Source organism: Apiospora phragmitis (assembly GCF_038363925.1).
Source record: "Apiospora phragmitis strain CBS 135458 chromosome Unknown utg000010l:1.0-9815664.0:1.0-9183399.0, whole genome shotgun sequence".
Lineage (NCBI taxonomy): Eukaryota > Fungi > Ascomycota > Sordariomycetes > Amphisphaeriales > Apiosporaceae > Apiospora > Apiospora phragmitis.
The window spans coordinates 7,959,192-7,983,950 of NW_027117409.1; the positions used below are offsets into that span (position 1 = coordinate 7,959,192).

General features: G+C 53.0%; 12 protein-coding genes across 12 annotated transcripts; 6 read left to right on the plus strand and 6 right to left on the minus strand.

Annotated features, from left to right (window-relative positions):
- Window positions 1-59: 59 nt before the first annotated feature.
- PG994_012191 (uncharacterized protein) lies at window positions 60-815 on the minus strand (the record flags this gene model as incomplete). The annotated part of the gene is made up of 1 exon (XM_066863600.1): window positions 60-815. The coding sequence occupies one exon, from the start codon at window positions 813-815 to the stop codon at window positions 60-62; it is 756 nt and encodes a 251-aa protein (XP_066712710.1).
- Window positions 816-1,431: 616 nt separating this feature from the next.
- Window positions 1,432-2,113, plus strand: PG994_012192 (uncharacterized protein; the record flags this gene model as incomplete). Its single annotated transcript, XM_066863601.1, has 3 exons — window positions 1,432-1,485; window positions 1,521-1,922; window positions 1,958-2,113. 3 exons carry the CDS (start codon window positions 1,432-1,434, stop codon window positions 2,111-2,113), a joined length of 612 nt encoding a protein of 203 aa, XP_066712711.1.
- A 416-nt stretch (window positions 2,114-2,529) lies between these two features.
- Window positions 2,530-3,521, plus strand: PG994_012193 (uncharacterized protein; the record flags this gene model as incomplete). The annotated part of the gene is made up of 2 exons (XM_066863602.1): window positions 2,530-3,072; window positions 3,135-3,521. The coding sequence occupies 2 exons, from the start codon at window positions 2,530-2,532 to the stop codon at window positions 3,519-3,521; spliced, it is 930 nt and encodes a 309-aa protein (XP_066712712.1).
- A 45-nt stretch (window positions 3,522-3,566) lies between these two features.
- Window positions 3,567-4,632, minus strand: PG994_012194 (ngg1p interacting factor 3 protein; the record flags this gene model as incomplete). Its single annotated transcript, XM_066863603.1, has 5 exons — window positions 3,567-3,825; window positions 3,909-4,236; window positions 4,294-4,431; window positions 4,488-4,531; window positions 4,583-4,632. The coding sequence occupies 5 exons, from the start codon at window positions 4,630-4,632 to the stop codon at window positions 3,567-3,569; spliced, it is 819 nt and encodes a 272-aa protein (XP_066712713.1).
- A 486-nt stretch (window positions 4,633-5,118) lies between these two features.
- PG994_012195 (BolA domain-containing protein) lies at window positions 5,119-5,572 on the plus strand (the record flags this gene model as incomplete). The annotated part of the gene is made up of 2 exons (XM_066863604.1): window positions 5,119-5,209; window positions 5,328-5,572. The coding sequence occupies 2 exons, from the start codon at window positions 5,119-5,121 to the stop codon at window positions 5,570-5,572; spliced, it is 336 nt and encodes a 111-aa protein (XP_066712714.1).
- Window positions 5,573-5,999: 427 nt separating this feature from the next.
- Window positions 6,000-8,392, minus strand: PG994_012196 (AP-2 complex subunit beta; the record flags this gene model as incomplete). The annotated part of the gene is made up of 4 exons (XM_066863605.1): window positions 6,000-6,623; window positions 6,676-7,347; window positions 7,458-8,058; window positions 8,160-8,392. The coding sequence occupies 4 exons, from the start codon at window positions 8,390-8,392 to the stop codon at window positions 6,000-6,002; spliced, it is 2,130 nt and encodes a 709-aa protein (XP_066712715.1).
- Window positions 8,393-9,136: 744 nt separating this feature from the next.
- Window positions 9,137-9,387, plus strand: PG994_012197 (uncharacterized protein; the record flags this gene model as incomplete). The annotated part of the gene is made up of 2 exons (XM_066863606.1): window positions 9,137-9,244; window positions 9,310-9,387. Coding segments are annotated over 2 exons (186 nt in total), but the record flags the coding sequence as incomplete, so codon positions are not given.
- A 160-nt stretch (window positions 9,388-9,547) lies between these two features.
- PG994_012198 (uncharacterized protein) lies at window positions 9,548-11,100 on the minus strand (the record flags this gene model as incomplete). Its single annotated transcript, XM_066863607.1, is given in 3 exon segments — window positions 9,548-10,214; window positions 10,229-10,830; window positions 10,906-11,100. 3 exon segments carry the CDS (start codon window positions 11,098-11,100, stop codon window positions 9,548-9,550), a joined length of 1,464 nt encoding a protein of 487 aa, XP_066712717.1.
- A 2,827-nt stretch (window positions 11,101-13,927) lies between these two features.
- Window positions 13,928-15,772, plus strand: PG994_012199 (glycoside hydrolase family 47 protein; the record flags this gene model as incomplete). The annotated part of the gene is made up of 2 exons (XM_066863608.1): window positions 13,928-15,598; window positions 15,653-15,772. 2 exons carry the CDS (start codon window positions 13,928-13,930, stop codon window positions 15,770-15,772), a joined length of 1,791 nt encoding a protein of 596 aa, XP_066712718.1.
- Window positions 15,773-15,873: 101 nt separating this feature from the next.
- On the minus strand, window positions 15,874-17,099 carry PG994_012200 (alcohol dehydrogenase (NADP+); the record flags this gene model as incomplete). Its single annotated transcript, XM_066863609.1, has 3 exons — window positions 15,874-16,616; window positions 16,685-16,961; window positions 17,025-17,099. The coding sequence occupies 3 exons, from the start codon at window positions 17,097-17,099 to the stop codon at window positions 15,874-15,876; spliced, it is 1,095 nt and encodes a 364-aa protein (XP_066712719.1).
- A 1,023-nt stretch (window positions 17,100-18,122) lies between these two features.
- On the minus strand, window positions 18,123-20,135 carry PG994_012201 (NCS1 nucleoside transporter family protein-like protein; the record flags this gene model as incomplete). The annotated part of the gene is made up of 6 exons (XM_066863610.1): window positions 18,123-18,305; window positions 18,343-18,399; window positions 18,480-18,874; window positions 18,958-19,537; window positions 19,640-19,913; window positions 19,987-20,135. The coding sequence occupies 6 exons, from the start codon at window positions 20,133-20,135 to the stop codon at window positions 18,123-18,125; spliced, it is 1,638 nt and encodes a 545-aa protein (XP_066712720.1).
- A 759-nt stretch (window positions 20,136-20,894) lies between these two features.
- Window positions 20,895-24,194, plus strand: PG994_012202 (hydantoin utilization protein A; the record flags this gene model as incomplete). Its single annotated transcript, XM_066863611.1, has 5 exons — window positions 20,895-20,935; window positions 20,996-22,511; window positions 22,580-23,064; window positions 23,148-23,860; window positions 23,908-24,194. 5 exons carry the CDS (start codon window positions 20,895-20,897, stop codon window positions 24,192-24,194), a joined length of 3,042 nt encoding a protein of 1,013 aa, XP_066712721.1.
- Window positions 24,195-24,759: the final 565 nt, after the last annotated feature.

The window sequence follows — 24,759 nt, forward strand, 5'->3', positions numbered from 1 at the left end:
AAGCGGGTGCTCCAAAAGTGCTGGTACCAATCATCTTGTCTGCAACAGCCGAAGAGTCTTTATCCGTCACGGGTCTGATTCTCTATGGCTTCCTTCAAGCGCGTCAAGCGGCTATCAATCCAAGCCTTCTGCCACGCCTCGACCTTTCCGCCCAAGATCGTGCAATTAGTCGGCTCGAGCAAAACCATCCCGCGAGCGACGGTGGCACCCTTCTTTAACAGGATTTTCTCCCCAATATTCATCGTGCCAACGCCGATCCTCTCAATACGGTGCAGCTCAAGCCCATGGACTTTCTGTCCCTTGCAGTCCTGCAGAACCAGGCGATATGTTGAGTTCTTGGGTGTTGCACCTGCACCATTCGCGCCTCTCGCCCCTCCAGGCGCGGACGAGAGCGCCTGCGTCGACGCGCTGCTGTAGCCGGCCTCGTCGTCCTCTTCGCCGCCCGTGGGCAGCCGGATCATTTCGCGACCGCGCGTCTGCTCGCCGCGTGCGATGGCGTCCAGCTCCTCGACCTGGTCCCACTTGCTCTTCGTGAGGTTGTCGATGTCCAACACCTGCACCAACACGTCCTGGCTCAGCTTGGTTTCCACGACCTCCATGTTGGCGAGGTTGGGAGGGAGCGCGGGTGCGCTTGCGTCGAGTACGGAACCATTCGTGATGTCCACCACCGTCAGACGTGCCTTGGCCGTCGCGATGAGCGCCTGCAAGGGGGGCATGGGGTTGCGATTCGGCAGCACGCCTTGCACCCACTCGAGGGTTGGCGCGGGCAAACCTTGGCGCTGAAGCCCGGAGCGGATTTGGGCAGCTAGATCCATCGTACTTCAGACAAAGTAAAAAGCATGTGCTACTTCAATTGGATAAAGGGCCTCTGAATAGGAAGTACGTTTAGTGATTTCACATGACGAAGATTAGGTAAGGACTTCATCAGGCTTTCGTATCGAAATGCTTGGGGTGGATGAAGTCGTGTACTTTCCTCCTAAATCTGTACATGTAGCGCCCCCCACGAGTAAATTGGTGGTGGGAAGGTGGGCTGAAGTTGCTCCTTCCGGTGATCCACAAACACCCGGGCTCCGACTCCGACTCACCGAGAGGCTCGGTCGTGAAGTATATGCCCATGCATGCAGCAATAGGGTTATTGTTATTGAGACCTTGACTTACCACTCTGGGCTGGGCTTGTACATACGAGGTTGTATGGGAATCAGTGTCCGTCTTACCTAGCACTAATCGGCCATCATGCCCTCGGCACCTTGTTTGACAAGCCACTGGTGCATTTTAACTTCGATCAAGCAGTCAGCAACCTCAGACAATGTCTTTGCTCTGGCCCATAAGATGGGAGAATTCCCTTTGCCACGTTATACTACAATACCTGCTTCCTCATTAGACTCATAAAAGACCCCGGCAGATCGTTCCAACTGCGAAGAGCATATCACCATGGCAGCCCCTCCTGAAGTCACCATCCACAACCTCAGTGGAACATGGGTTATGGTAAGTCTATATACATCTATCCCCTATTATAGTAGGCCCAAATCTCGGGAATTACAAAGACTTACCGTTTGTCCAACCACCCTACGCAGAACAAGGGCCTATCGGACAACATGGACGAGCTGATGGAGCTGCAAGGCGTGCCGTGGCTGGTGCGCAAGGCCGCGTCCGTGATGAACGTGACGGCGAAGCTGACGCAGACGACGGACGCGGCGACAGGCACGGGCTCAATCACTATCGAAACGGTCGCCACGGGCGGTTTCAAGGGCGAGAACAAGACGTATAAGCTGGACGGCTCCGAGCTGCGCAGCGAGAGCAAGTTCGGCGTCACCCACGTGCGCGCCCGCTGGCTCAACCTGTCCGAGCGCGACCAGCCGCGCAGCATGAGCGGCGAGGGCCCCTCGACTCCTACCTGGTCGAGGACTGGATTGAGGAGCCTTGTGAGAAGCTTGAGGGGAAACCCGGCTTCGTCCAGGTCTACGTCGTCCAGGAGAGCGGCGAGGGCACGGCCGAGCAGGTCTTTGGGTTCTGCATGATCGATGGCAAGAGGTATCATGTTCAGAAGACATCGGCCACGAAAGACAATAAGACTGTGAGGGTGCGGGCTGTTTACGATTGGAGAGGCCAGTAATGGTATATTGATCAATTAATTGATAGAAATTCTGTACGCTCCTAGGAATTGCATCTGATGATATTACGGAACATGTTTGTCTGACATGGAAACATTCACAATTTCACATGCCTAGTCTGCGCTCATAGATGAAGTGGTAGTTGGTATTGACCTGAGCCACAGTGGCTTGGCAGCTGAGTTGGTCCCCGAAGCTGCCTAAGATTGGGTGGATGCCGCCAGTAACCTTAGCTCGGTACTTGCATGTTAGCTACACCGGGGTTTCAACTGCCTGCGTCCCTTACTTTGTCATCCTAACTTCATAATACTGAGCGCTTACCCAAACCACTTGAATGTGGCAAGTCAATTGACCATTCCAAATTGACTACGTACCCTTTTAATAACGTAGAGTTCCTTGCGCAAAGCACCCGCCGCCGAAAATGTCCACAATAGCCTCCCCGCGCGAGCCCAATCGGCGCATGCCCTCGTTCCAGAACATCACGACGCCCGACTCCTCGACGCGGCCGTCGCTCGACGCCCCGCGCTCCGCCACGACGTCCCCAAACCCGAACAACGGCTCCTTTGCCTCGTCGTCCCCCGTCAGCGGCGGCGGCGGCGCCCGCAGCAGCAGCACCGGGCCCCCCGCCACCAAGCGCAACCGGACCGCGCTGCGCGAGTACTACAACCTCCAGGAGCGGAAGGCGGCGGCCCACCAGGCGACGCCGCCGCCTCCCAGCGTCGAGGTGACGGGCCCCCTGGGCGGCCAGCATGAGGCATCCGAGGTGCCGCCCTCGGAAATGGACGGCGAGAGCTTCGATGCCGACGCGTACATCACGAAGGCGCTAGCCGAGAGCGGCATGGAGGACCTCCTGAAGCTGTACACGAAGACGCTGGGCGAGATCCGCGCGTTGGACGCCGAGAAGAAGGCGTTGGTCTACGACAACTATAGCAAGCTGATATCGGCCACAGAGACGATACGGAAGGTGAGATCGCTTTTTCCCCGCGAGACCTGGGATGGATATGGGTACTAACGGTGGATATGTAGATGAGAACGAATATGGATCCATTGAACCCAATGGCTTCTACACTTGATCCGGCCATTGCACAGATTTATTCACAGGCGTCCTCGATACGAGAATCACTACGGGGACAGGTGCCGCCCCCCAATCCAACAAAAAAAGCCGCTGAAGAGGCAAGGCAAAAGAAAATACGCACGAAGCAGCTAGCTCTAGAGGTCCTCGAGACGCCCGACAAAATACGTGCCCTAGTGAACGAAGGCCGTTTAGAAGATGCGCGGCAAGCTTGGAAAGTACCCCGGAAGCTCTTGGTCACCTGGAAAGAGAAAGGGTTGGGAGGGAGCGACGTAGAGGCTTGTATTGAAGACGGGGACGCCGCGGTCCAGGGAGAGCCGAGCAGCTTTAATTGGAGATGAACAGAGGCCACTAGTATTTGAGCTATCGCCCTTCACCTACGCTGCTTACGAGCCCAGGCTTGATATATCTATGGTCTCGAAGGGATCTCGGTCCGCCTGGCTCACTAATACTCTTCCTTCGGCACGAGAACTTTGGGATAGCATCTGCTCGAGTTCAGGCTTCAATACCTGCGTCAGGTATTGGCGTTCCGAATTGCTGTGGAATACGGTGACCACAGTCTGGCCCAGCTGCGTGTAGCGCAGGGCAGAGTGATGATCCATCTCGCCCGTGACGATGAGTTCGGCATCGGCATCCTTGAGTACGCTAGAGCCTGAACCAGCACAGACGGAAACGGTTGAGATGCTCATGTCTTTGAGGTCTTTCCGGGATGGGGCAACGCAACCGACATATGCTGCTGGTCGCCTAAGCCACGTGACAGGTTCTTGAGAATGGTTGTCAGGGGCATGGGGCCCTGCAGCTTCATAGTGCGGCCATAACCAAGTCCCTGAAGGCTCTCAGGGAGGGGTCGAGAAATGGGCTGGACCACTTTACGTTCAGCTTCCTTGGTCTCGCTAAGTATGATATCGCACAGCCAATCATTCAGCCCACCCCTTGCTGCATCAACAGCAGTATGGGGACAGTAGACAGCTACGCGTGCGGCGATCAACCGGAGCAGGTGCTTTTGCATGGGATCCTGGTTGGATAAAGATTTGAGAGCGCGGAAAATCACAGGATCTGCGTCGTGTTAGTCTCCAGAACTACAAGTCGGTGTGGTATGGCGTTGTAACTTACGATAGCTGACGATAATGTTGACCTGCTTCTCAAGAGCTTCATCCACGACAGCTGCAGTGAGGTCATTGGTCAACAGAACGGCACCTTCGCTCTGCTTGGACTCGGTCCCCTCGGGGAGCAAGGCTTGGTCCAGGAGTACTGCACATGATCAGTCAACGACCGCTCTTCCTAAGGATAGCAATAATAAGACTTACATCCCGTGTTATCCCACGCCGAGTCGGCCAACTCAGGAGGGTAGCTAGGAGGCGTTAGAGCATATACTTGGCGACTTGACAGCAAAATTACTTACAGGGTCTTCATTGCCTTTACTACGGCATCGGTGAAAGTAGGGGCTGCCATACTGCCAAATCCTCTTCGGAGCGGTTGTGCACGTAACGAAGTTCTGCAAACACCGGTGACGGGTACGGCTAGTTTGCACGACCCGATGCGTGGAATGACCTGAGAATAAAAGTGACAGGACAAGATGGATCTCATTGAATCTGCGAAACAGTAAATCTGACTCGATTGTAGTATCAAGCCTGTTTCTGAGTTTTGTCGTGAGGCTGTCAATCAATTGTCAAGTGATGATCTTGATCAGAACCACTGAAGACTCGACAGCCACAAGATTGCACTGCACCAATAGCTTCAGCCACCGAGTTGCTGGCAGGCAGTGGGTGTTTTCTCAGCGGCAGAGCAGAGTTCCCACCCCCACTGGAAGCTTTGGAGGGGCAATTCCGTCATCACCGAGGTCGCATCAATTAAAACCCTCCAAAAAAGTTCTGGCCGCGCGCGAATCTACACATCGTCTTCGTCGTCATCTACCTGTATCACACAGCGCATGCAGACATGGCCGAGTCGACAATAACAGAAACCTCGCTCAAGAGCGCCCTGACCGAGCGCCTAAACGCGATCCATGTCGAGGTGACAGACATGTCAGGTAAAACAAACACATGCCTTTCTTAACCTATATCTACATAACTTCTCTCTACCAACCAAGTCTGCTGCATTGCACAAGTAACTAACAAGCAACCTGCTTTTCCTTCCCTTTCCAACAGGCGGCTGTGGCCAATCCTTCACGACGCTCATCGTATCGCCCCAGTTCGCCGGCCTCAACTCGTTAAAGCGCCACCGCACCGTCAACGCCGCCCTCAAGGCCGAGATCGCGGCCATCCACGCCTGGAGCGCAAAGTGCCAGACGCCCGAGGAGTGGAAAAAGGACAAGGCGAAGAACGGCGACGGCTCCGCCAAGCCGCCGCTGAACGGGACTGTGGATGGGAAGGTCGAGGGAGTCGAGGCTTAGGCTTGCGCCAAATCCCAAACGCACGATCTCGAAAGATACAAGAAAGAAGAAAGAAATGAAAATCCATTCATAAAACTGCTATGATCATAGAATTCCCGGGTCGAGGCGCTGTAACTCCTCGGACTGTTGTCCACGCAACAAAAAGTACAGGGGAAAAGGAAATAAAGGCCGTGTAAACCAAACACATGCACTTCTTGGGGGGCTTCATCTACATGCGATTGTATATAACCAAAACATCCATATCGTATTTTTTGGCTACAAAAGTTCATCAACAAGCTTCAAGTCTCCTCCTTATGAAGGGGAGTGGAAGCAATACGATCCTACCACCCGCTCTTGTCGCGTTCCTTGTCTCTGTTACCGTCACGGTCGTCGACCCAAGGGTTCTTTTTGCAATTGATCGCTAATGTTGTTTTCATGCTCTCTTCTTCTAGAATAGTCCGAGTAGGTCCTCACTGGCGTTGGCATTCTTCTTAGCAGCATCCTCCTCAGGATGGCCCAATTGCTGAGCAGCAGGTGGTGGTGCACTGCTGTTGCCACCCCCAATATCTAAGCCAGCAAAACCGTTCATCAGGTCATTGGATGCACCGCCGCCCATGCCACCCGTCGCAGCAGGTTGCTGAGGTGGAGGGGCATCAAATAGGCCCATCATATCGGCCATTCCCCCGCTGGGCGCTGCACCACCGGCAGGGCTAACGACACGATCCGGAGTACCTGCAGCGCTAGCCTGTTCCAACGAAGCAGGGGCACCGCCATCGAAGTCGATATCGAGCAGGTTTTCGATGTTGTTTTGGCTTCCAGACCCGTTGGAAGCTGCGGCTGCGGCCGCCGCTGAGGCAGCGATGGGGTTTTCCGCCAAGTTCTCGCGCTGTTCCTGGATGGCAGCGCGCTGAATGGCGTCAGCTCCGTAGCGACCTTTGCCGACGAAGGACTCAGGTGGCTTGTGGTAGACAGATGCAAGCGTCGACAGTTCGGCCAGAAGCTGTTCTAATAAAGCCGTTGGTAGGCTGGTCATTGTCGTTGTGATGGCCGGCTTTTGTGAGAGTACAATGTTCTAAAAGGCATTAGTGGCTCAGTACGATCTTCTCGAGGCGGTGCTTACATACCTTGGCGACATCTAAATCGCCTGACAGGAGACGCCAGTAGACATAAGCCCTGTCCCGAATATCTGGGTTGTCATTTTCTGTAGTCGCTTGTTGGAGAACCTTCTGTACCAATTGCTGGGTGTTGCTCGGCTTCTTCAAGAACAGCTTCACTACTGCCGTTAGGATCTGAAGCTGGGTCTGTGTGAACTCTTCCATAAACCCATCAACAAAGCTTGCCAAGATGTCATCGGCGTTACTAATCTTCTCAGCGTACTCGCCGACAATCCAGATAAGCGACCCTCTTGCGTCGGGCTCATCGAGTTCATCAATATGCTGGCAAAGAGTCGGAATAACGCCTTCGTAGCCAGGATATTTGCGCAGGATATCCTTGATGACAACAATGACCTCTTGTACAACGTAGTTGACCTTGGTGGCGATGAGGTCCAGAAGAGCATTGACGCACTTCTCGCTCGCGCCCTCGATCTTGATGGCCACCTGACCAATGGCTTTGACAGCCCTCCGGACAAAGTCCATGTCAACTTCTAGTGCGTACTCCTTCAGTTCTGCCAGTAGTTGTTCGTAATTCTTCTCGTTGGCGATTCTGACCATGATCTCCAGTTTCTGGAGCTTGACGTATGGCGGATCGTTGTATTTGCAGAAGAAAACCCTCAATTCCTTGCTCAGAATATCCGGCTTGGCCTGTAGTAGCAGATCAATGTTTCTGAGGGCAACATATTGGACCTCGGGAGCAGAAGCAACCAGAGTCACCAAGGGGGCGCCATCTTCTTGAGATATTGTCTCACAAGGTCAGGGTTGATCATTCTCATGTGAATAAAGACGACCTTGACTGCAGCTAGCACCACACTGGGGTTGACGTGCTGGAATTGAGGGGCAACTCTTTCGCAGATGTGTTCCGATTCCTTGACGTCTTGGGGCGGGTAGGCAGCGAGTGTCGTGAGGATTGTCACTCTTCCCCATTCGGTACATTCGTTTAGGGCCATGAGCAATTTCTTCAGCGTCGCAGGCGTGATGATCAGTGCTGAAGTCTCAGGGGCAGTCTCGGTGATCTCGGAGAGGGCCTGCACTGAGTTCGCGACCACCATGGGGTTCGGGTCCCCGATCAACTCCTGCAATATTTCGATGAAGCCGTTCTCTATACACATTGTCGGATTGAGGTCGAAGAGCTTGGCAACACATATCGCTGCCGTTTTTCGCACATATGGCGACTCGTCACGTAACGTTTTGCGCAGCGGCTCTTCCATGTAGTCCACCATCTTGTCTACGCGAATGCAGCCCATAGTCCTAATCGCCAAAGCTCGAATAAGCGGGTTCGGGTCTTCTGAGTCTTGGACGAATGTATTGACAGCCAGAATACATAAGTCGGGATGCGATTTGGCGTAGTTCCTGGGCTCACGGTCAGTGCTGTCTCAATGGACAGATTCAGGGATGCAGGCATTTCGGCGATTCGAGGAAGAGCCCGCTCCTGGGAGTCATAGCCAACTCACATTAGATACAGATATACCAGCTTCTTCTGGTCCAAGTCGCCGGTCGCAATGTTCTTCAGAACATCCGGGAACAGCGCCGACACGTCCTTCCCTAATGTCATTGCCATAATGGTCTTCTGGATCGACTCTTTTCTCTCGTAGGCATACTGCGAGACCAGTCCAGCCCTCAATTCGAAGGTTTCGCCCTTCTTAGGCACGGCGAAAGCGCCGCGAATGGCACGGTTCACAGCCATGGTACCGATATGCGCTGTTGATGTTGTTGATGATTGGAAGGGTCCGGGTTGGATTGTATATGCGGTGACTGCGATATGACGAGCAGTCTAGTCTGTTCGATATGATGTGGGGGATAGGAGCCCTTTCGAGAGCGATCGTTAATACATTCGCCTTGCTTGATGTTGGCGGTGTTATGTGTCCTTTTGGTTGTTTCGACGATTGAAGCTTGAAGTTGTACGTCGAGGGGTGTTTGCTGTTTGCCAAGCGAAATGTGTAGGCGAGGGTAGGTAGTACTCGATTGGGAACATTCGTCAGCTGTTGGATAATAGGCTAGGCTGGCCTCCTTATGTCTCCTTATTCAATCGATACCTTGGAAGTACCACCAGCTTCATCAATGTATGTACCTTGTGCTGAGTTCAGCCTTGACCACAGAGTTGGCATCGAAAGGGTCCCCAGTTCTAACTGGAAGAGGTAAAGTACAGCCACATATGTCCCCTGGCTGAGGCTGGGACAAGTGGGTCGATCATCCATTATCATCATCTCTTAAGCATTGGGACGTCGTCGAAAACAATCTAATGCTGCAATTCAATTCGACACGACAAATGCAAACCTCAATATCCAACTAAACCAAGGTGTTCTGCCAGGCCAGCACTCAAAATTCCGGCTGAAAATACATCTGGAGGACTCCGAAGGACAAAAAAACCCAGCTGTCAATCGCCACTTCTCGAAGCACATGGTATGGTCAAGTCTTACACGGAATCCAGCCTTTCATTGTCTTGACTGACTTACACCAGGCCAACTTTCCCAATCTCCGGCGCCTCTTCATTGAAGCAAGGTCAGACGACGAAGAGAGAGCCGTTTCCCGCAAAGCTGTAAGTTTCCCTGCCATTATATAATGTAGCACAATGAATATGTACATTAACTCATCTTTCATTAGTTTTACAATGCTGTCATGTTCATGGGCTCTGTAGCCATCTTTAGTCTCATAGCTCAGAAGATGAATGCCAGTCGCTAGCTCACATCCTGCTCCCCCCAACTCAAATTCATCATGATAACCCTTACAACATTAAATACGCCTGTTCGCCAGGCTCCGGCCTTAGTATACATCCAAAACTTCTTGTGGGTTGACAGTACTGGAAACAGGATAAAGCGACATTGCATATACCGTCTGCTTCCTAGTCTGACTCGCTTTCCGAGCCAAGGAAAGCCAGGTCAGCCATCCTCTTTGATACGCGAGGCTTCGTCTTCGCTTCCTCATCGTCTTCTTCCTCTTCGTCGTCGTCTTTAGGTGCCGCCTTAGTAGTAGCCTTGGCCTTGCTTCTGGAGGCTCGACCACCTCGGCCATTAGATCCCCACATATCGTTCATTTCTTGTACTGCTTCGAGGTCGGCCATCAGCTCCCTTCGCTCCTTGATCTCCTTGGCTTTGGCTTCAGAGAATCTTCCGCTCATGCCAATGTCGTTCAACATCTGCCTCAGGTGCCGGATCTTTCCTCGTGTGTCGTCACCGTACTCCTTAAGCTCAAATCCCCATATCTTGCGCACACCACACTTCACCAAGTGGCGCTGCAGCTTCTTGATCTCCGCCTCGTCCCCGGTAACCTCCTTCGTAGCTTTGGTGGTGGCAGATTTGGCAGATTTTGGCTTAGAGGGGCCGCTTTCGCCTTTGGACTTTCGCTTCTTCTTGGGTAGCGGCTCGTCGATGACGGACGATAGTTCTGAGCTGTCATCATCAACGAGAGCCTGGTCCTTTACTTCCGTCTGGGCGTCGCCATCTTTATTGCCACTCCCAGTCTTTGTTTCGCTCTCTGGGTAGGGCTCGTCTCCGCCTTCACGCTTTCGGCTTTGGCAGGTGACGGTTGATCTGGCGAGTGTGGCTTCTCCTCCTCCGAATCTTCAGAGACGTCTGACTCGACCTTAGGAGGTGCTGCCTTGCGGTTGTTGGCTTTTGCAGCTGTTTTATGTTTGCGGTTTTTGGCAGCGTTGCCCGTGTCGCTAACCTCGTCCGCCTCATCCTCGTCGGAAACAGCAGCCTTTGCTGATTTACGGCGCGGTTTTACAGGCTGTTTCGGTTCGTCCTCCTCCGATTTCAAGTCACTTAGCTCGGACTCAGACTCAGGCTTAGCCTCAGATTCGGACTCGGGCTCAGATTCTTCCTTCCTCGCCTTTGTCGCCTTCTTTGCAGGTGGTTTCTTCTGCGGCGCAGCTTTCTTGCCCTTCTTCGTAGGTTTCTCCTCCTCTGATTCGTCCAGTTCACTCAGTTGTTCACTCAGTTCCGAGTCCGAGTCCGACTTCTTCTGGGCTTTTTTCGCTGGTTTCGCAGGCGCTGCTTTCTTGGCCCGTTTAGCTGGTGGACTGGCATCCTCACTAGCCCGTTTTGTGCCGTTCTTCTTGCTATTCTTGGCCGCTGCAGCTGGTTGTGGTTTTGTTGAATCCTTGTCGCTGTCCTGATATTGCTCCTACCAAGAGTTGCGTTGTTAGTCAGATGTAAATTGGTCCAATGGAGTTACACCAAATAAAACAGGGATGCGCACCACTGCCTCGTGAATAACATCTTTACTCAGGGTCTTCCAATCACCTTGCTTAAAGAAGTCGGAGTCGAGATCCAACTTCTCGGCCACGCGTTGTCGGATGTAATTGACCGTCAATTCGTCGCGCTGGTCGCTACCAAGCACAGCGCGGACCTCAGCTTGGAGCTCCTCCTTGAGCTTCTTCTCTGATGGAGCCATTGGAGAGTAGAGGGATTTGTGAAAGAGACAATGGACTCGCCGTGACAAAACACGCGAACGGAGCAGTAGGAGATGATGATGGGTTCTGCGCTATAGAAGACGCGCCTTGATGCTTGCTGTCGTCGCTTCGAGAGGCGCGTTCGACCTAGTGGACTTTTAATGTGCGGTCCTCAAGTCGCGTGGGGGATTGGAGCTTCAGGTCGGAAGTGGAGGCGCTCTCGCGATAAAAGAACTTAAACACCTGCAAGAGGAAAGAGACAAGGGTTGCACAGGCCATCTGATCCACATCCACCATGACAGGCACTCGGCCGTGATGCATTTCCAGGGTCTAGATTTGATATCTTCCATACCATCACCTTCATTTTAATAATATGAAAGTTAGTGCAATGGATGAGTACACTCATGTGATGCTATAGCAGGCAACAAGCTTCTGGGTCCAGGCCCAGGGCGGCTTTGTTTAAGAAGTAAAGGAAGATCCATACGAAGTCATTGCACGCACTGCTAGACTATGACAACTGGAGCACTCCAATTCTTCCACAAGCGACATTCAGCAAAATGGAGATCTATCGATGTTCGAATACCTGTAGCAGAGGCCTGACCATGACCATTGGGGCTTCAACTACTTTCTCGAAGTTGAAAGTGTCCGTGAGCGTGTCAACATTAGCACTCTGAGATGACCCTTGGAAATCATCAATGAATCTCAAGGACAGCAAGAAGAACAAGGATAGTTGCGAGTGACAAGGTGATTCAATGCTACTAGTGAAGATTAGGGAAAACATCATGGCCAGGATTGGCTTGACAGCCAAAGTTGGCCTGATATTAGTAACAACTATAACCTCACCATTCTGATATAATCAATGCAATGCCAGACAGCGAGAACATCATAACATTAACGATTCTGATACGCACTCAGTCTTATCTATTTTGATATTGCATAATGTCAACTGGCGTATGTCAAGTACAAACATACACTATATCTTTGAATATCTACCCAATGACCCCTATCTCGATCTGCTAGGACTAGGAATGTACTTTTTATTAAGCTAAGAACTTACCGTGCCTCCATTGCCTCTACTATTTGACAAAATCCTAGGCGAATGCTTCAGTAATTTGAGCAACGCAAAATTGGCACCCAACCCAAAGGCCACAGAAGGATGAAACCCCTGAGCCCCCCCATTCGTTCAAGGCAATGCCGACGGGAAAGCTGCTCAGGCTGACGTTATAATTTCTCTGATACGTAGGATATATGGGGATATGGGGCACTATCAATGAAATAAGTAGCCTGGTCGGCTTGCTTTCGTGTTGTGCAAGCGAACGCATCGTAAGCTCTTCCGCGCTTGGTGCTGCAGCTTATCGTAGAGTAATCTTTGTTCAGGGAACACTGCCCATTAGGACGTTAGAGAAAAGTGTTGTTCAGATGCATGTGCACGACTTGGGTCAGGATCAGCTTGCGTGGTATACAAGGCTATCACCGGCTTACCACTGAGGCATAAAAGCAAATGACTGTGGAGGGTTGCCAACACGAATCTCAATGCCTCTGGCGATCTTCTTGTTTGGAAGAGATAGATTATTATATCGGAACGGTAATCGAATATGGGACGCAAGAAGCGTGTGCTATCAAAGGCAAGAAGCCCACGTATAACAGCAACCATATGAGAGCCCCCGGGGCTATCTGAGAAGAGCTCTTCAGCATCGAGCCGGTGACTCTAAGGCGACACAGCACGACGAACCTCTGTCTGCCTTCAAAGCATCAAACATAGAAAACTGTAAGCTCACGGAGAGCATGTAGAGAACTTGATACATGGTGGGAAAACCCTTGAGATCTTGGTTGTGTAGATGAGGTATGTATCATGAGATGACAGGTCACGTCTGTCGGCCTGCGGAAACACATAGTCTTGCAACTGCCCTGACATGGGCTGACAGCAATCCAAGCAGGAAGTAAAGCGATCCGCTGCACAATAGCAAATGGAGATAGATTGTGATGAGTAACCAACCAGGTATCTTCAATTGGCTACATTTTCGCGTGAGCCATCAAGGTGTTGTTGCATGGTGCCCTCGGCATTGCTGTCACCACCCATAGCTACAACCCATCAGACCCATGCCACTCCGTCCCCACCCAGTATCTGGGGTCCGATGGACCACTCTGAGCTTGTTCAGAAGTGCCCTTTCTCCCATCCTATCGGGTTTCATTCATGCCCATTGGCATGGCTTTTGCGTATACGGCCCGTCGATTTGAAGCCGAACGTCGGGTCTGTCCTGGTGTGAAGGCAGTGGACAAAAGATGGGCCTGGCACCGTGGCTGAGCTGAGCATCAACCAACAGACGCTAAATCCAAGCCTATTTGGTGCCTTGACCAGCACTGGACCGACTTGATTGGCCTCGCTTGCCTCGCTAGTCAGGGGGATTCAATAACTTCAATTGCGGCTAAATTGTGATCTATTTTGGAGTTGCAGCGTGCATAACCCATCACACTCAACACTTGGCACTTGGCCACAACTGGGAGAAGGGACCCGGGGATGGCCTGGGCCGATCTTTGTTCTTGTTTCCACTGTTGGAAGGGACCCTGACATTCCGCAAGGTGTGTGTTTCCCATGGCGCGCGGCAATGAAACGCCTGTTGTCTGGCCTGAGTAAGGGGTGCGACCAACTTCTTTCGTTATTTCAACATCTTATCTTGGACATTCCTCACACTCACTTCAATCTTTGCTGCTTTCTTGTTTTTCTTACTTCGATATTGGAATATACTCATGTTTTGCTGCTTTATATAACGAGTACGTCACTGTCGCCTTGCTATCTATCTTTTTCGACCCCCTGAAATCCGCCCCGTCATGTATGTCGAGATGAGGGCCCGCTCCAGGAACCGTTTCGGCAACAGCCGCCGCCTCCTGCCGGCCGTTGCAATACTCGCGCTGTTCTACGTCCTCTACCGATGCAATGTGCATCGAGTAGAAGAGTCGCAATGGCTGGCGAGCTACATGAACGTGGACGCGCCGCTGCAATTGCCGACCACTGCTAGGTCTAGTTTCAATTGGTCTAGGGTCAAGCACCAACACCCACCTCATGGTGAGCTTGAACCATTGCCAAGCACCAAAGGGTTAAAAGCGCTTCCCAAAGTTCAGCACTCCTTCAAGTCAGAAACCGCCAAGGCCAAGGCAATTCGTGAGGCCAGGAGGCGTGAGGTCCGAGAGCTTTTCCAGAGAGACTGGCAAGCGTACCGAAAATACGCCTGGATGAAGGACGCATTGAAACCAATGTCTGGCACCTTCCAAGATCAGTTCTCTGGTTGGGCGGCCACCCTTGTGGATTCTCTCGACAGTCTATGGATTATGGGTCTTCGTGAGGAGTTCAACGAGGCCGTCGCTGCTGTCGCCGAAATTGACTTTGGAAAGTCCTCCTCGTCGCGTGTCAACACGTTTGAGACCAACATTCGCTATCTCGGTGGCCTCCTTGCTGCTTATGATCTCAGTAAGCGTGAAGTCTTGCTCGACAAGGCCAAGGAGCTCGGCGACTTGCTGTATGGCGCTTTCAACACCGCCAATCGCATGCCTGTCGATTTCATCGACTTCGCACGTGCCAAGACTGGAGACGAGTTGTACGTCGAGAGCTCCGTCGTCTCAGCCTCTCCCGGAACCTTGTCGCTCGAGATGACCCGTTTATCCCAAATCACGGGCAACCCAAAGTACTACAACGCCATGTCCAAGGTGATGGACGTCTTTTACCAGCAACAGAATGAAACCCAATTACCTGGGCTGTGGCCCATGATGGTTTCAATGAGTTCGCAGGACGTATCTTCTGGCTACCAATTCACCCTGGCGGGATGCGCCGATTCTCTCTACGAATACCTGCCCAAAATGCACGGGCTCATTCAAGGCGCAGAGCCCAAGTACAAGATTATGTCAGAACGGTTTATGGACGCTGCCGACAAGTACATGTTCTTCCGGCCCATGATCCCCGGAGAAGAGGACATCTTGGTATCCGGTGCTGTGAATGTTTATAGTGACGGCCAGCAACTTCTGGACCCCGAGACGGAACATTTAGCTTGCTACCTAGGTGGTACCATGGCGCTGGGAGGGCGGTTACTGAAAAGGCCTAACGACATCGAAATCGGGGCCAAGCTGACGAACGGCTGCGTCTACGCATACAAGTCCATGCCCGCCGGTGTTGGGCCTGAGCGACACAACATGATCGCCTGCGAGTCTCGGAAAGATTGCCCTTGGGATGAGCAGGTGTGGATCCAGGAAAGGCAGAAACGCCCGGAATGGAAAGAGCATCTACCCAAGGGGTTCACCACAGCCAAGGACCCTCGATACATCTTGCGGCCCGAAGCGATCGAGAGTGTCTTCCTTCTCTATCGAATCACTGGCCGTGCAGAGTTCCAGGAAGCCGCATGGGACATGTTTCAGGGTGTGAGGAATTCCACAGGCGCGAAACTGGCGAGTGCGGCCGTCCCTGATGTTACAAAGCCGGTCGACCCATCTCAGAACGAGGACTACATGGAGGTATGTTGATCGTCTCTGCCCATTATAAGCAATTGATATTGACATAACCCACAGAGCTTTTGGTTAGCCGAAACGTTGAAATATTTCTATCTGGCCTTTTCACCCCCTGACCTGATCAGTCTGGATGAGTACGTCCTTAACACAGAGGCTCATCCATTTCTGAGACCCAAATGAAGAGGCTGTCACAACCATTAACGCCAAAATCAACTACTTCGAAACATTATTATTCATTAAGTATCAACTATCATAGTCTAGGGCATATATAATGTGGCTCCCTAAGCGCCGAAGGCCTTATCGAAGTCCGTCAGAGTGAACCGATAGTGGACCTTGTTGGTCTTGACTCTCTCAATAACCTCAGCACATCCCTTTTCGGAGATAGGGATGGTTTCAACCATGGGGTCGAGCTTCTTCTCAGTAGCCAGCTTCAACATCGCCAAACACTCAGGGCGGGAGCCAATATGGCTGGCACCGATGCTAGAGCCATTAGCCATGAACTGCTGCGGCTTGAGGTTGGGGATAGCTTCATCCGGCAAACCGACTTGGTGGAACTGGCAGCCAACCTTCAAGATGGACAGGTAGCTGTCGAGATCGAAGGTATGAGTCATATCGGCAGTGTTCAGGACAAAGTCGAACGTGAACGCCAAAGGCTTAGCCCAGTCTTTGTCGCCGCTGTTGACGAAGTGCTTGGCACCTAGCTTGAGCGCGTCGTCCTTCTTGTTGGGGGAGTGGGAGATGACAGTAACCTCGGCCCCCAGCGCATTGGCCCACATGACACCGAAATGACCGAGACCACCAAGGCCGACAATGGCGACTTTCTTGCCAGAGCCGACGCCGGCGCGGACAAGAGGCGAGTAGGTCGTTAAGCCAGCACACAGCATGGGTGCTGCGTTGTGGGATTTGATGCCATCGGGGATGGGGAAGACGAAGTACTCGTGGGCACGGATGTGTGACGAGAAGCCTCCTTGGGAAACAGTCTCATTTGGGTCAACATCCTTGGGGTACGGAGCACCATAGGTATCTAAAAAACAACAATGTGAGCAAACATGTTCAACATATGATCAATGGGTTCGAGGTGGTGACACTTACCGACCATGTGAGGGCAGTAGTTCTCGTTGTCGCTCTTGCATTGAGGGCACTTGAGGCAAGACCAGACCTGGGCACCAACACCGACGCGGTCGCCCTCCTTGATATCCTTGACGTCCTTGCCAACCTTGATTGCCTTGCCAACAATCTCGTGGCCTACGCAAATCGGAGTATGGGTCTCGCCCCAACCACCTGTGACAGTGTGGACATCGGAGCCGCAAACACCACAGCACTCGATCTTGATGTCAATGTCCCTGTCGCCAAAGACCTTGGGCTTGAACTGCACGAGGTTTTGAGTCAGTCGGGGACGATCTCAACATTGATGAGACGTGGGAGAACGCACAGTCTGCTTCTTGAACTCCTTGTATTTACCGAGCTCATTGATCATGAATCCTTCGAATTCCTCGGGGTAAGGCATCTTGAAAGGTGTATTTTGGGGGGTTATCTGGTAGGTGTAATTGTTTGGTGTTTGTAAAGACGAGGGTAGCACTTTCCGTCTGGTGTTGCAGTTGCGATTGACTTGAATTCAAACAATGGCCTACGTCGGGTGTACGAGATGCCGCGGACTTATATACGCACCTTTCGGTGAAGAATTATGGCATCTTCAGTGAGGGTTTATGACGACATGGCTCATTCATACTACAGGCGTTGCGGATTTTGCTCCGCATGTACAGCAGTCGGAGCAACAGACGGAGCTTTCTTCACATCTAGTGACGTCTATACTATGGGTTGACATGGTGTCGATTTCGAAAGCCATCACTTTTGCGACATGACGACTAGACGTGGCAGACAGCGTTTTGCTGCTCCCCGAGTGGACAGTCGCTTTTGGGGATGGGACACTAACCATGTAAGTTTCACAGGCACGAGTACCACCGTGGGCCTTTCCCGCACGACCCGCACGGCAATCTATGGAGGGCCATCTCTTATCTGGATGTGTTGTTACATCGGGGAGCGAGAGAGAGGAACAAATCGTCCGTATTATCTGCAGCATCGATCTTGGTAGGTTTGGGGAAGCACATGTCGTCCCGCCTTACCCCGCCATGGCTTCGGCGATCTGTCTTTTTTTCAGGTGGTGGTGGCTTGGCCGGGCATGTTTATTTGCTGTACACGCTGGCGCTATTTAGTTTGTATTCCTCTCTCTTCTTGGGCATATCTCGATCCCCAAGGAAAATCAATAGGCAGGGGCCGCCGAACGTGCGGCAGCCTGTTCCGGGTGGAGACTTATTCGCTACGGAACTCAATCTACTGACGTCATATACTTCATCTTGACGCTCCCGAGCGGGTGGCTTGAAGCAAAAGCGACACTATCTCATGAAGTTCGTGGGGTGTTATTTTGATTATTGAGTTCGTGGCTCGGCTGGGCCCGGCATCTACCTCATTGAGGCATATGGATTAATGTGTTTTGCTGTCATGCCCGGGGACGACAGTACCCTCCTCCGTATCACCACTTCCACCATCTTCTTTTCATGCCATGGCCCGTATCTGATCCTTCAGTGAACTGGATATCGGCTTCTTGTCCTTTGTTCTCGTCGGTCAATGCCTCCTCCGCAGCCTGTACCGGCAAGACCCCAAGCTTCGCGGCCTCCTGGGTCGTAAAAGTACCGTAAGTGTCCACCTCGTCAACCTCCCCGAGATGTGAGAAGGGGGAAGAGTTGGTTCACGCCGTAGAATAGAGTGAAGGAGATCAAAAAGCCGATGAAGAACGCGATGAAGTACAGCTCGTGGACGACGTCGGGCGCGTCCGTGTCGCCCCGCGCCGTCACGATGAGCCCGCCGATGGTGGGCGCCCACCCGCGACCCAGCAGGGGACGACATGCCAGTTGACGCCGTGGGAGAACCAATAATCCGAGCCCTCGGGGCGGTACAGGTGCGTCAGCTTGATCTGTTGGCGGCGCAGCACGAAGTAGTCGCACACCGTGACGCCCATGATGGGTGCCAGGAACACGGCGAACGAGTTGAGCACGGCGACGAACGTCGCCGCCTGGTTGATGAGCTGCCACGGCTGGATCACCCACGCCGCGCAGAACGTGATGAGTGCGCCCCGACGGATGTCGATGTATCGTGGGAAGAGCCCGGCCAGGTCGATGCCGCCCGCTACCGCGTTGGAGCATACGTTCTCGAACATGGAGGTAAAGGCGAAGGCGAGAGAGGCGAAGAAGACGCCGGCTCGCGCGGCGGAGGAGCCTTGGCCATCTGAATGGTCGGAAAAGAAGTCATGTGTCAGTAACCATGCACTTTGTGTAATTTAGGAGCGACAATGCCGTATTATGACTTACGATCCATCATGATCATGAGGAGGTCCGGCGGATTCCAATAGATCTGGCCGTAAATCTTCTGGCACGCGGCCGTCGTCACGAGACCGCCGAAGCAGACGAGGACCCCCGTGACCCAGTAGACGGAGATGGTGCCGACGAGGTAGTCAGACTTCCTGCGGGCATAGCGCGAGAAGTCGCTGCTGTTGGTCATGCCCGCGGCCTTCTGCCCGATAACCTGGTTGATGCCAGCCATCATGAGCCACGATGCGCCCCAGCGCGAGCTCGAGGGGACCTTCTCGCCCTGTGAGAACACGGGCCCGACTCCGCGCGCCACCGATAGGGACCAGATCATCATGCCCAACATGCCTAGTCCGCATGCCACCGATGACACGAAGAATGGCTTCTTGAACCTCTCCGGTCGGATGAACAGGAACGGGATCGATACCGTCCAGAACACGATGAAACCCACTAGCTCGTACGTCGTCGTCGGCGTGCTCGTGCTCAACGTGTTTGGGATCTTGGCGAACTGTGGCCAGATGGCCGTGATGCAGACACGGCAGCAGTCGCGGGTGTGGTTAGCTACGCCGAATACCACATGGGGCTACCCACCCCTATATTCAGGACCTGAGTACACTTACGTGACCAATTTACCCCCATTCCAACCTAGCAGAGCCCATTAGCGTGATTGTTAATATCGCTATACAGTTGGAAATGTAAACTCACACTGGAGAGCAGTCCAGATGAAGTTGAGCAACACACGCTGCATCAGGGGGATATAGCTCGCCCGCATCCCCCACGTGAACCGGTTCTGGATGGTGAAGCCGATATGCCAGGTCAGGCCGCACCAAGCGACGAGGACGGCAAAGAGGCAGCAGAGGCCGCGCGAGACGACGATGACTGCCATGGCCTGGCCGACGGACAGCCCCTGGGTCAGAAACGTGTTGGGCGTCTGCCATGTTGCTACATTGAGCGACGATCTTTGGTGATTCCAAGTACAGTCAATCAGTATACCATGGCCGTTTGGGCATTCAGGGGTAGGACGGGACTTACAGAGACCATGAGCCAAAGAAGTTGAACCAGCCCCATGTGCGACGAGACGGCGGAAGCGGAATCAGATCACGGTTCGACCAGGCGCTCACTTCGTCAGGGTGCGATTCTTCGGTCTTGAGGGCCACGGCCTCCTTCATACGTCGAAACATCGTGATTGTGTTTGAGTAAGGGATTGCTCAATGCGTGACTTCCCCCCGAAACATACAGACAAAGGATTGGCGGGACTCATCTGCTACATAAGTGTATGCAATGATCTACCTCTGCTGCTGGTCAATGGATAAATACCATGGGGTCGGCATCTTATCGTGCAGGATCACTCCATCGATCCTTGGCAGTGGGGAGTATCATCCCAATGCCAGAGTCTTGTTCGGTGATGCTCGGTTGATACACACCGTCCGCAGATCGGTTAATCGCGTGGTGCCCATGTATAGCTATGCTAGGAGGGGGCCTATTTTAGTTCTCCCCAAAAAGTTCAAAAGGACCGTTGTGGTAACCTGATTGTAACCTGGGCGGAGATAGGGTCGGACGGGTCCGATGGTTATCGGGAACCCCCCAACCGGTGCTGATGCCGGAATCGCGCCAAGCCCCGACAGACCAGCTCAACCCCTTGACTCAAAGCGAGCTCCCCGATCTAATGGGCTCGACTAGTCGGAAACGTAGCGATTGGCTGGCCTGGGGTATTTACTAATACCCATAGCTGATCGAAGGATATCAAGAAGTTTCACTATCATGAGCATCAAAACTTGGGCCTACCCCGCGAAACCAATATTCGGTCTCAATCGAACATAGGAGCCCTATGGCAAGGTCAATGAAAGCCTTTCCTTAATGGAATTGGAGACAGATCTTGCAGAGTTCCCCGATAGTACTCACCAAGTGTCTGTAGATTAGCATTGGAAATGGCTGCCGCAATGAAGACACCGCATCTAAGAATAGGGGTTGATGTTGGCGGGTATGCATCTCAAGCCCTACTTTCAGCAGCTCCTTATGTGCAAAGCTAACCCGTGAACAGAACAAACACAGACGGGGTGATACTAAACCCCGAGAAGTCATCAGGCCCAGATAGGGGCATCGTGGCCTGGAAGAAGGCCAGCACAGCCAAGAATCCCAGCGATGGAATCTTCAACGTTATCCGGGAGATGTTCGAGCAGTCGAATGTTGACGCTCAAGACGTGGCTAGTGTGACAGTTGGGACTACTCATTTCATCAATGCGGTTGTAGAGATGGACAGATCACGACTGGCAAAGGTGGCAATTATTCGACTGTGCGGGCCATTCTCGAAAGACATACCCGTTGGTATCGATTGGCCCCCGAAGCTGCGGAACATCATTTGTGCTTACCGCGGTCTGGTCGATGGTGGCCTAGAGATCGATGGCAGCCTAATTGAGGAGCTAGACGAGGAGGCCCTACTTCGCGAGTGCGAGATCATCAAGTCACAAGGCATCAAGAGCATCGTGGTGATAGGCATTTTCAGCCCCATCGACATTGTTTACAGGCAGGAAGAGCGCGCCGCCTCTATCATCCGCGACACGTACCCCGAGGCGGACGTGGTGCTTTCGAAGGAGGTCGCCCACATCGGGTTCCTGGAGCGGGAGAACGCAGCAGTGCTCAACGCATCGATCCTCGCCTTCGCCCGCTACACCATCCACTCGTTCCAGGAAGCCATCAGCCGGCTGGGGCTCCGCTGCCCCGTCTTCATCACGCAGAATGACGGGACCATACTCCCCGCCAGTTCCGCGGCCAGGCTCCCCATCCGGACCTTCTCGAGCGGCCCGACGAACTCGATGCGCGGCGCTGCGTTCCTCACGAAGGACCTGGAGAACCGAGAGGCCATGATGGTGGTGGATATCGGCGGCACCACGACCGACGTCGGCCTGCTTCTACCCAACGGGTTCCCTCGACAGGCGGCGGCCTATAGCGAGATCGCTGGAGTGCGCACCAACTTCTCCTATCCGGACGTGAAGAGTATTGGCCTAGGAGGCGGTTCCATCGTGCGACGGGCCGAAGGAGGGGACCTCACGATTGGGCCGGATAGTGTCGGGTACCTGATCCAGGAGAAGGCGCTGGCTTTCGGTGGGACCGTCCCGACTACAACTGACTACACTGTACTGGACCAGCCGACACTGGGGATCGGGGACCTCTCCCTCCTGGAAAAGGCAAATATCGCGGCTAACTTGCCAGGTTTTAAAGCAAAAGTGAAGTTGATGCTGGAACGCATCATAGACACCATGAAGACGTCCCCAAATGACATACCGGTGGTCCTAGTCGGCGGTGGCGCCGTGATAGCACCCGACAATCTCCTCGGAGCGAGTCGCGTCATCAAACCGAACTGGTCAGGGGTGGCGAACGCGATTGGCGCAGCGACGGCCAGGGTCAGCGGGGTCGTTGATTTCGTCGCGAGCACTGAATCCAAGAGCGTAGCGCAAGTTATTGAAGAGGTATCGCAGTCTGCCATCGATAAAGCCGTGGCAAATGGAGCGGCGCGCCAGACTGTTACTATTGCCGAGGTCGAGAGCTTCCCCCTACAGGTAGGTTATCGCTCACAAGCTTAGGTCTCGTTTGATGCTACTATTACTAAGAACACCCCTTTTCCTAGTATATCGCCAATAAGTCTCGTGTCGTGGTCAAAGCTGTCGGTGACTTCGACTACTCGAGGACCGATCTCCTCAGTTCTACCGCACCTGTTGATGGCGATTCGCCTTTGAAGTGTCAGGGTATGGACGCGATGGAGTTTGGAAGAGATTCCATCGGTACGGAACTAGTAGAGGAGTCAGCACCCTCGGTCAAGCAAACGACAGTGACGACGACAGTGGGCATCGGCAATTATAAGCCAAATGTGGTCAACCGGCAATGGATGCTCTCCGAAACCGACCTCGACTGGGTAACCACTGGCTGCTACATACTGGGCACCGGAGGCGGTGGGAGCCCCTATCAGCACATGCTGAGACTCCGCGAGTTGCTCCGAGCCGGTGCCACTGTGCGTATCGTATCTCCCTGGGACTTACGAGATGACGACATTGTGGCTTGTGGAGGTGGTAAGGGGTCGCCACAGGTCTCGATCGAGAAACCATACGGAAATGAGTGAGTGGTGAAAATACTTCGACATCTTTTCCTTTCTTGTTGAACTCTTTCTAGGAACTTCGGTACTAAGATATGCAAACCAGGATACTAGAGTCACAAAAAGAGTTATACGACTACCTCAAAGTCCAACCAACCGCCGTCATCTCCCTCGAGATCGGCGGCGGCAACGGCCTGCAGGGCCTGGTCCTGGGCGCATCGTCCAACATGGACATCCCGACCGTCGACGGCGACTGGATGGGCCGCGCCTATCCCGTCTCGCACCAAACGACGCCCGTCGTGTACGAGACCAAGGCGACCATGATCCCGTCGTGCATCGCGGACGGCAACGGCAAGGTCCTGCTCATGACCAAGGCCCGCACCGAGCTCGACGCCGAGCGCGCGTTCCGCGCCGCCCTCTCGACCATGGGCTCCCACGTCGGCTGCGCCAAGGGGCCCATCCGCGGCGCCGACGCGAAGCGCTGGGTCGTCGAGAATACCGTGTCGCTCGCGTGGCGGATCGGCCGCGCCGTTGCGCGCGCGCGGGCAGCGAACCAGGTCGATGCAGTCGCTGAGTCTATCGTGGAGGAGGTCGGTGGTGAACGGTCGGCTCGTGTACTGTTCCGCGGCAAGATCATCGGCGTGGAGAGGGTCACCAAGATGGGTCACGCGTACGGCGAGGTGGTAATCGAGTCGACTGCGGCTACCGCTGTGGAGACTGCTACCGGCAGTGAGAAAATAAATACATCAGCAGCAGCAGAACGGCTTATCATTCCGTTCAAGAACGAGAACATTTACGCTAAGAAAACCAGCGCCAGCGGTGAGGAAGAGGTAAGCTTTTTACCCACTACATGCACTACCTACAAGTCATGGCAACTAACCCCTTTTCCCCTAAGCAGATTCTCGCCATTGTTCCAGACCTCGTGTGTGTTATGAATGCACAGAATGGCGAGGCTATAGGGATCCAAGAATATCGCTTCGGTCTATTGGTAGTGGTTATTGGCATCACCGCTTCGGAGAAGTGGACTTCGACACAAAGGGGCATCGACATCGGAGGCCCGAAGGGGTTCGGCTTTGATGACCTCGAGTATGTGCCCCTTGGCAAGTTCACGAAACCAAAGAGCGTGATCGATGAATTCGATGGCGCTGTTTGAACCTGGATTGCTCGCACAATGGCATATTTATATATCAGTACTCCAAACGGTAATTACAACTCAAAGTAAAAACGAGGCCCGGCTACACATGTCTGTCTGATTTGACTAATAGCCCCTTACAAAGCCAAATAAGCAAATTTCCATACCTCTTAAAATACAAAGGAAGTGACCTTTTGTAATGTTTTAAAATATGAAGATGAACAGCAAAACTGCAAGTTTTCACAGCCGTCATTAAATAGCTAAATAGGGACCTTGAACTTTACCTTGATAGTATAGTCTAGCGCCAATGATTTGTTCCCTTAAGGGCTCTCATCTGGATACGAACTTTTCTGTGCATATATACGGTGATATAAAGACCAATCCAGCCACAGAAAAGACGTAGTTCAGGGCAATTTACGATGTTTTCGTGAGCAATACATGTGCCATGACGTCAAATCCTAGGCAACAGCGACCTCTGCAAGCCATCTACCATGCAACAGAGTCAAGAAATCCCCAAAAGTGAACAACCCATACTAACATAGCATATCGAGATGACTTCCATCCTACTCCCTTGCACAGCTGAGGC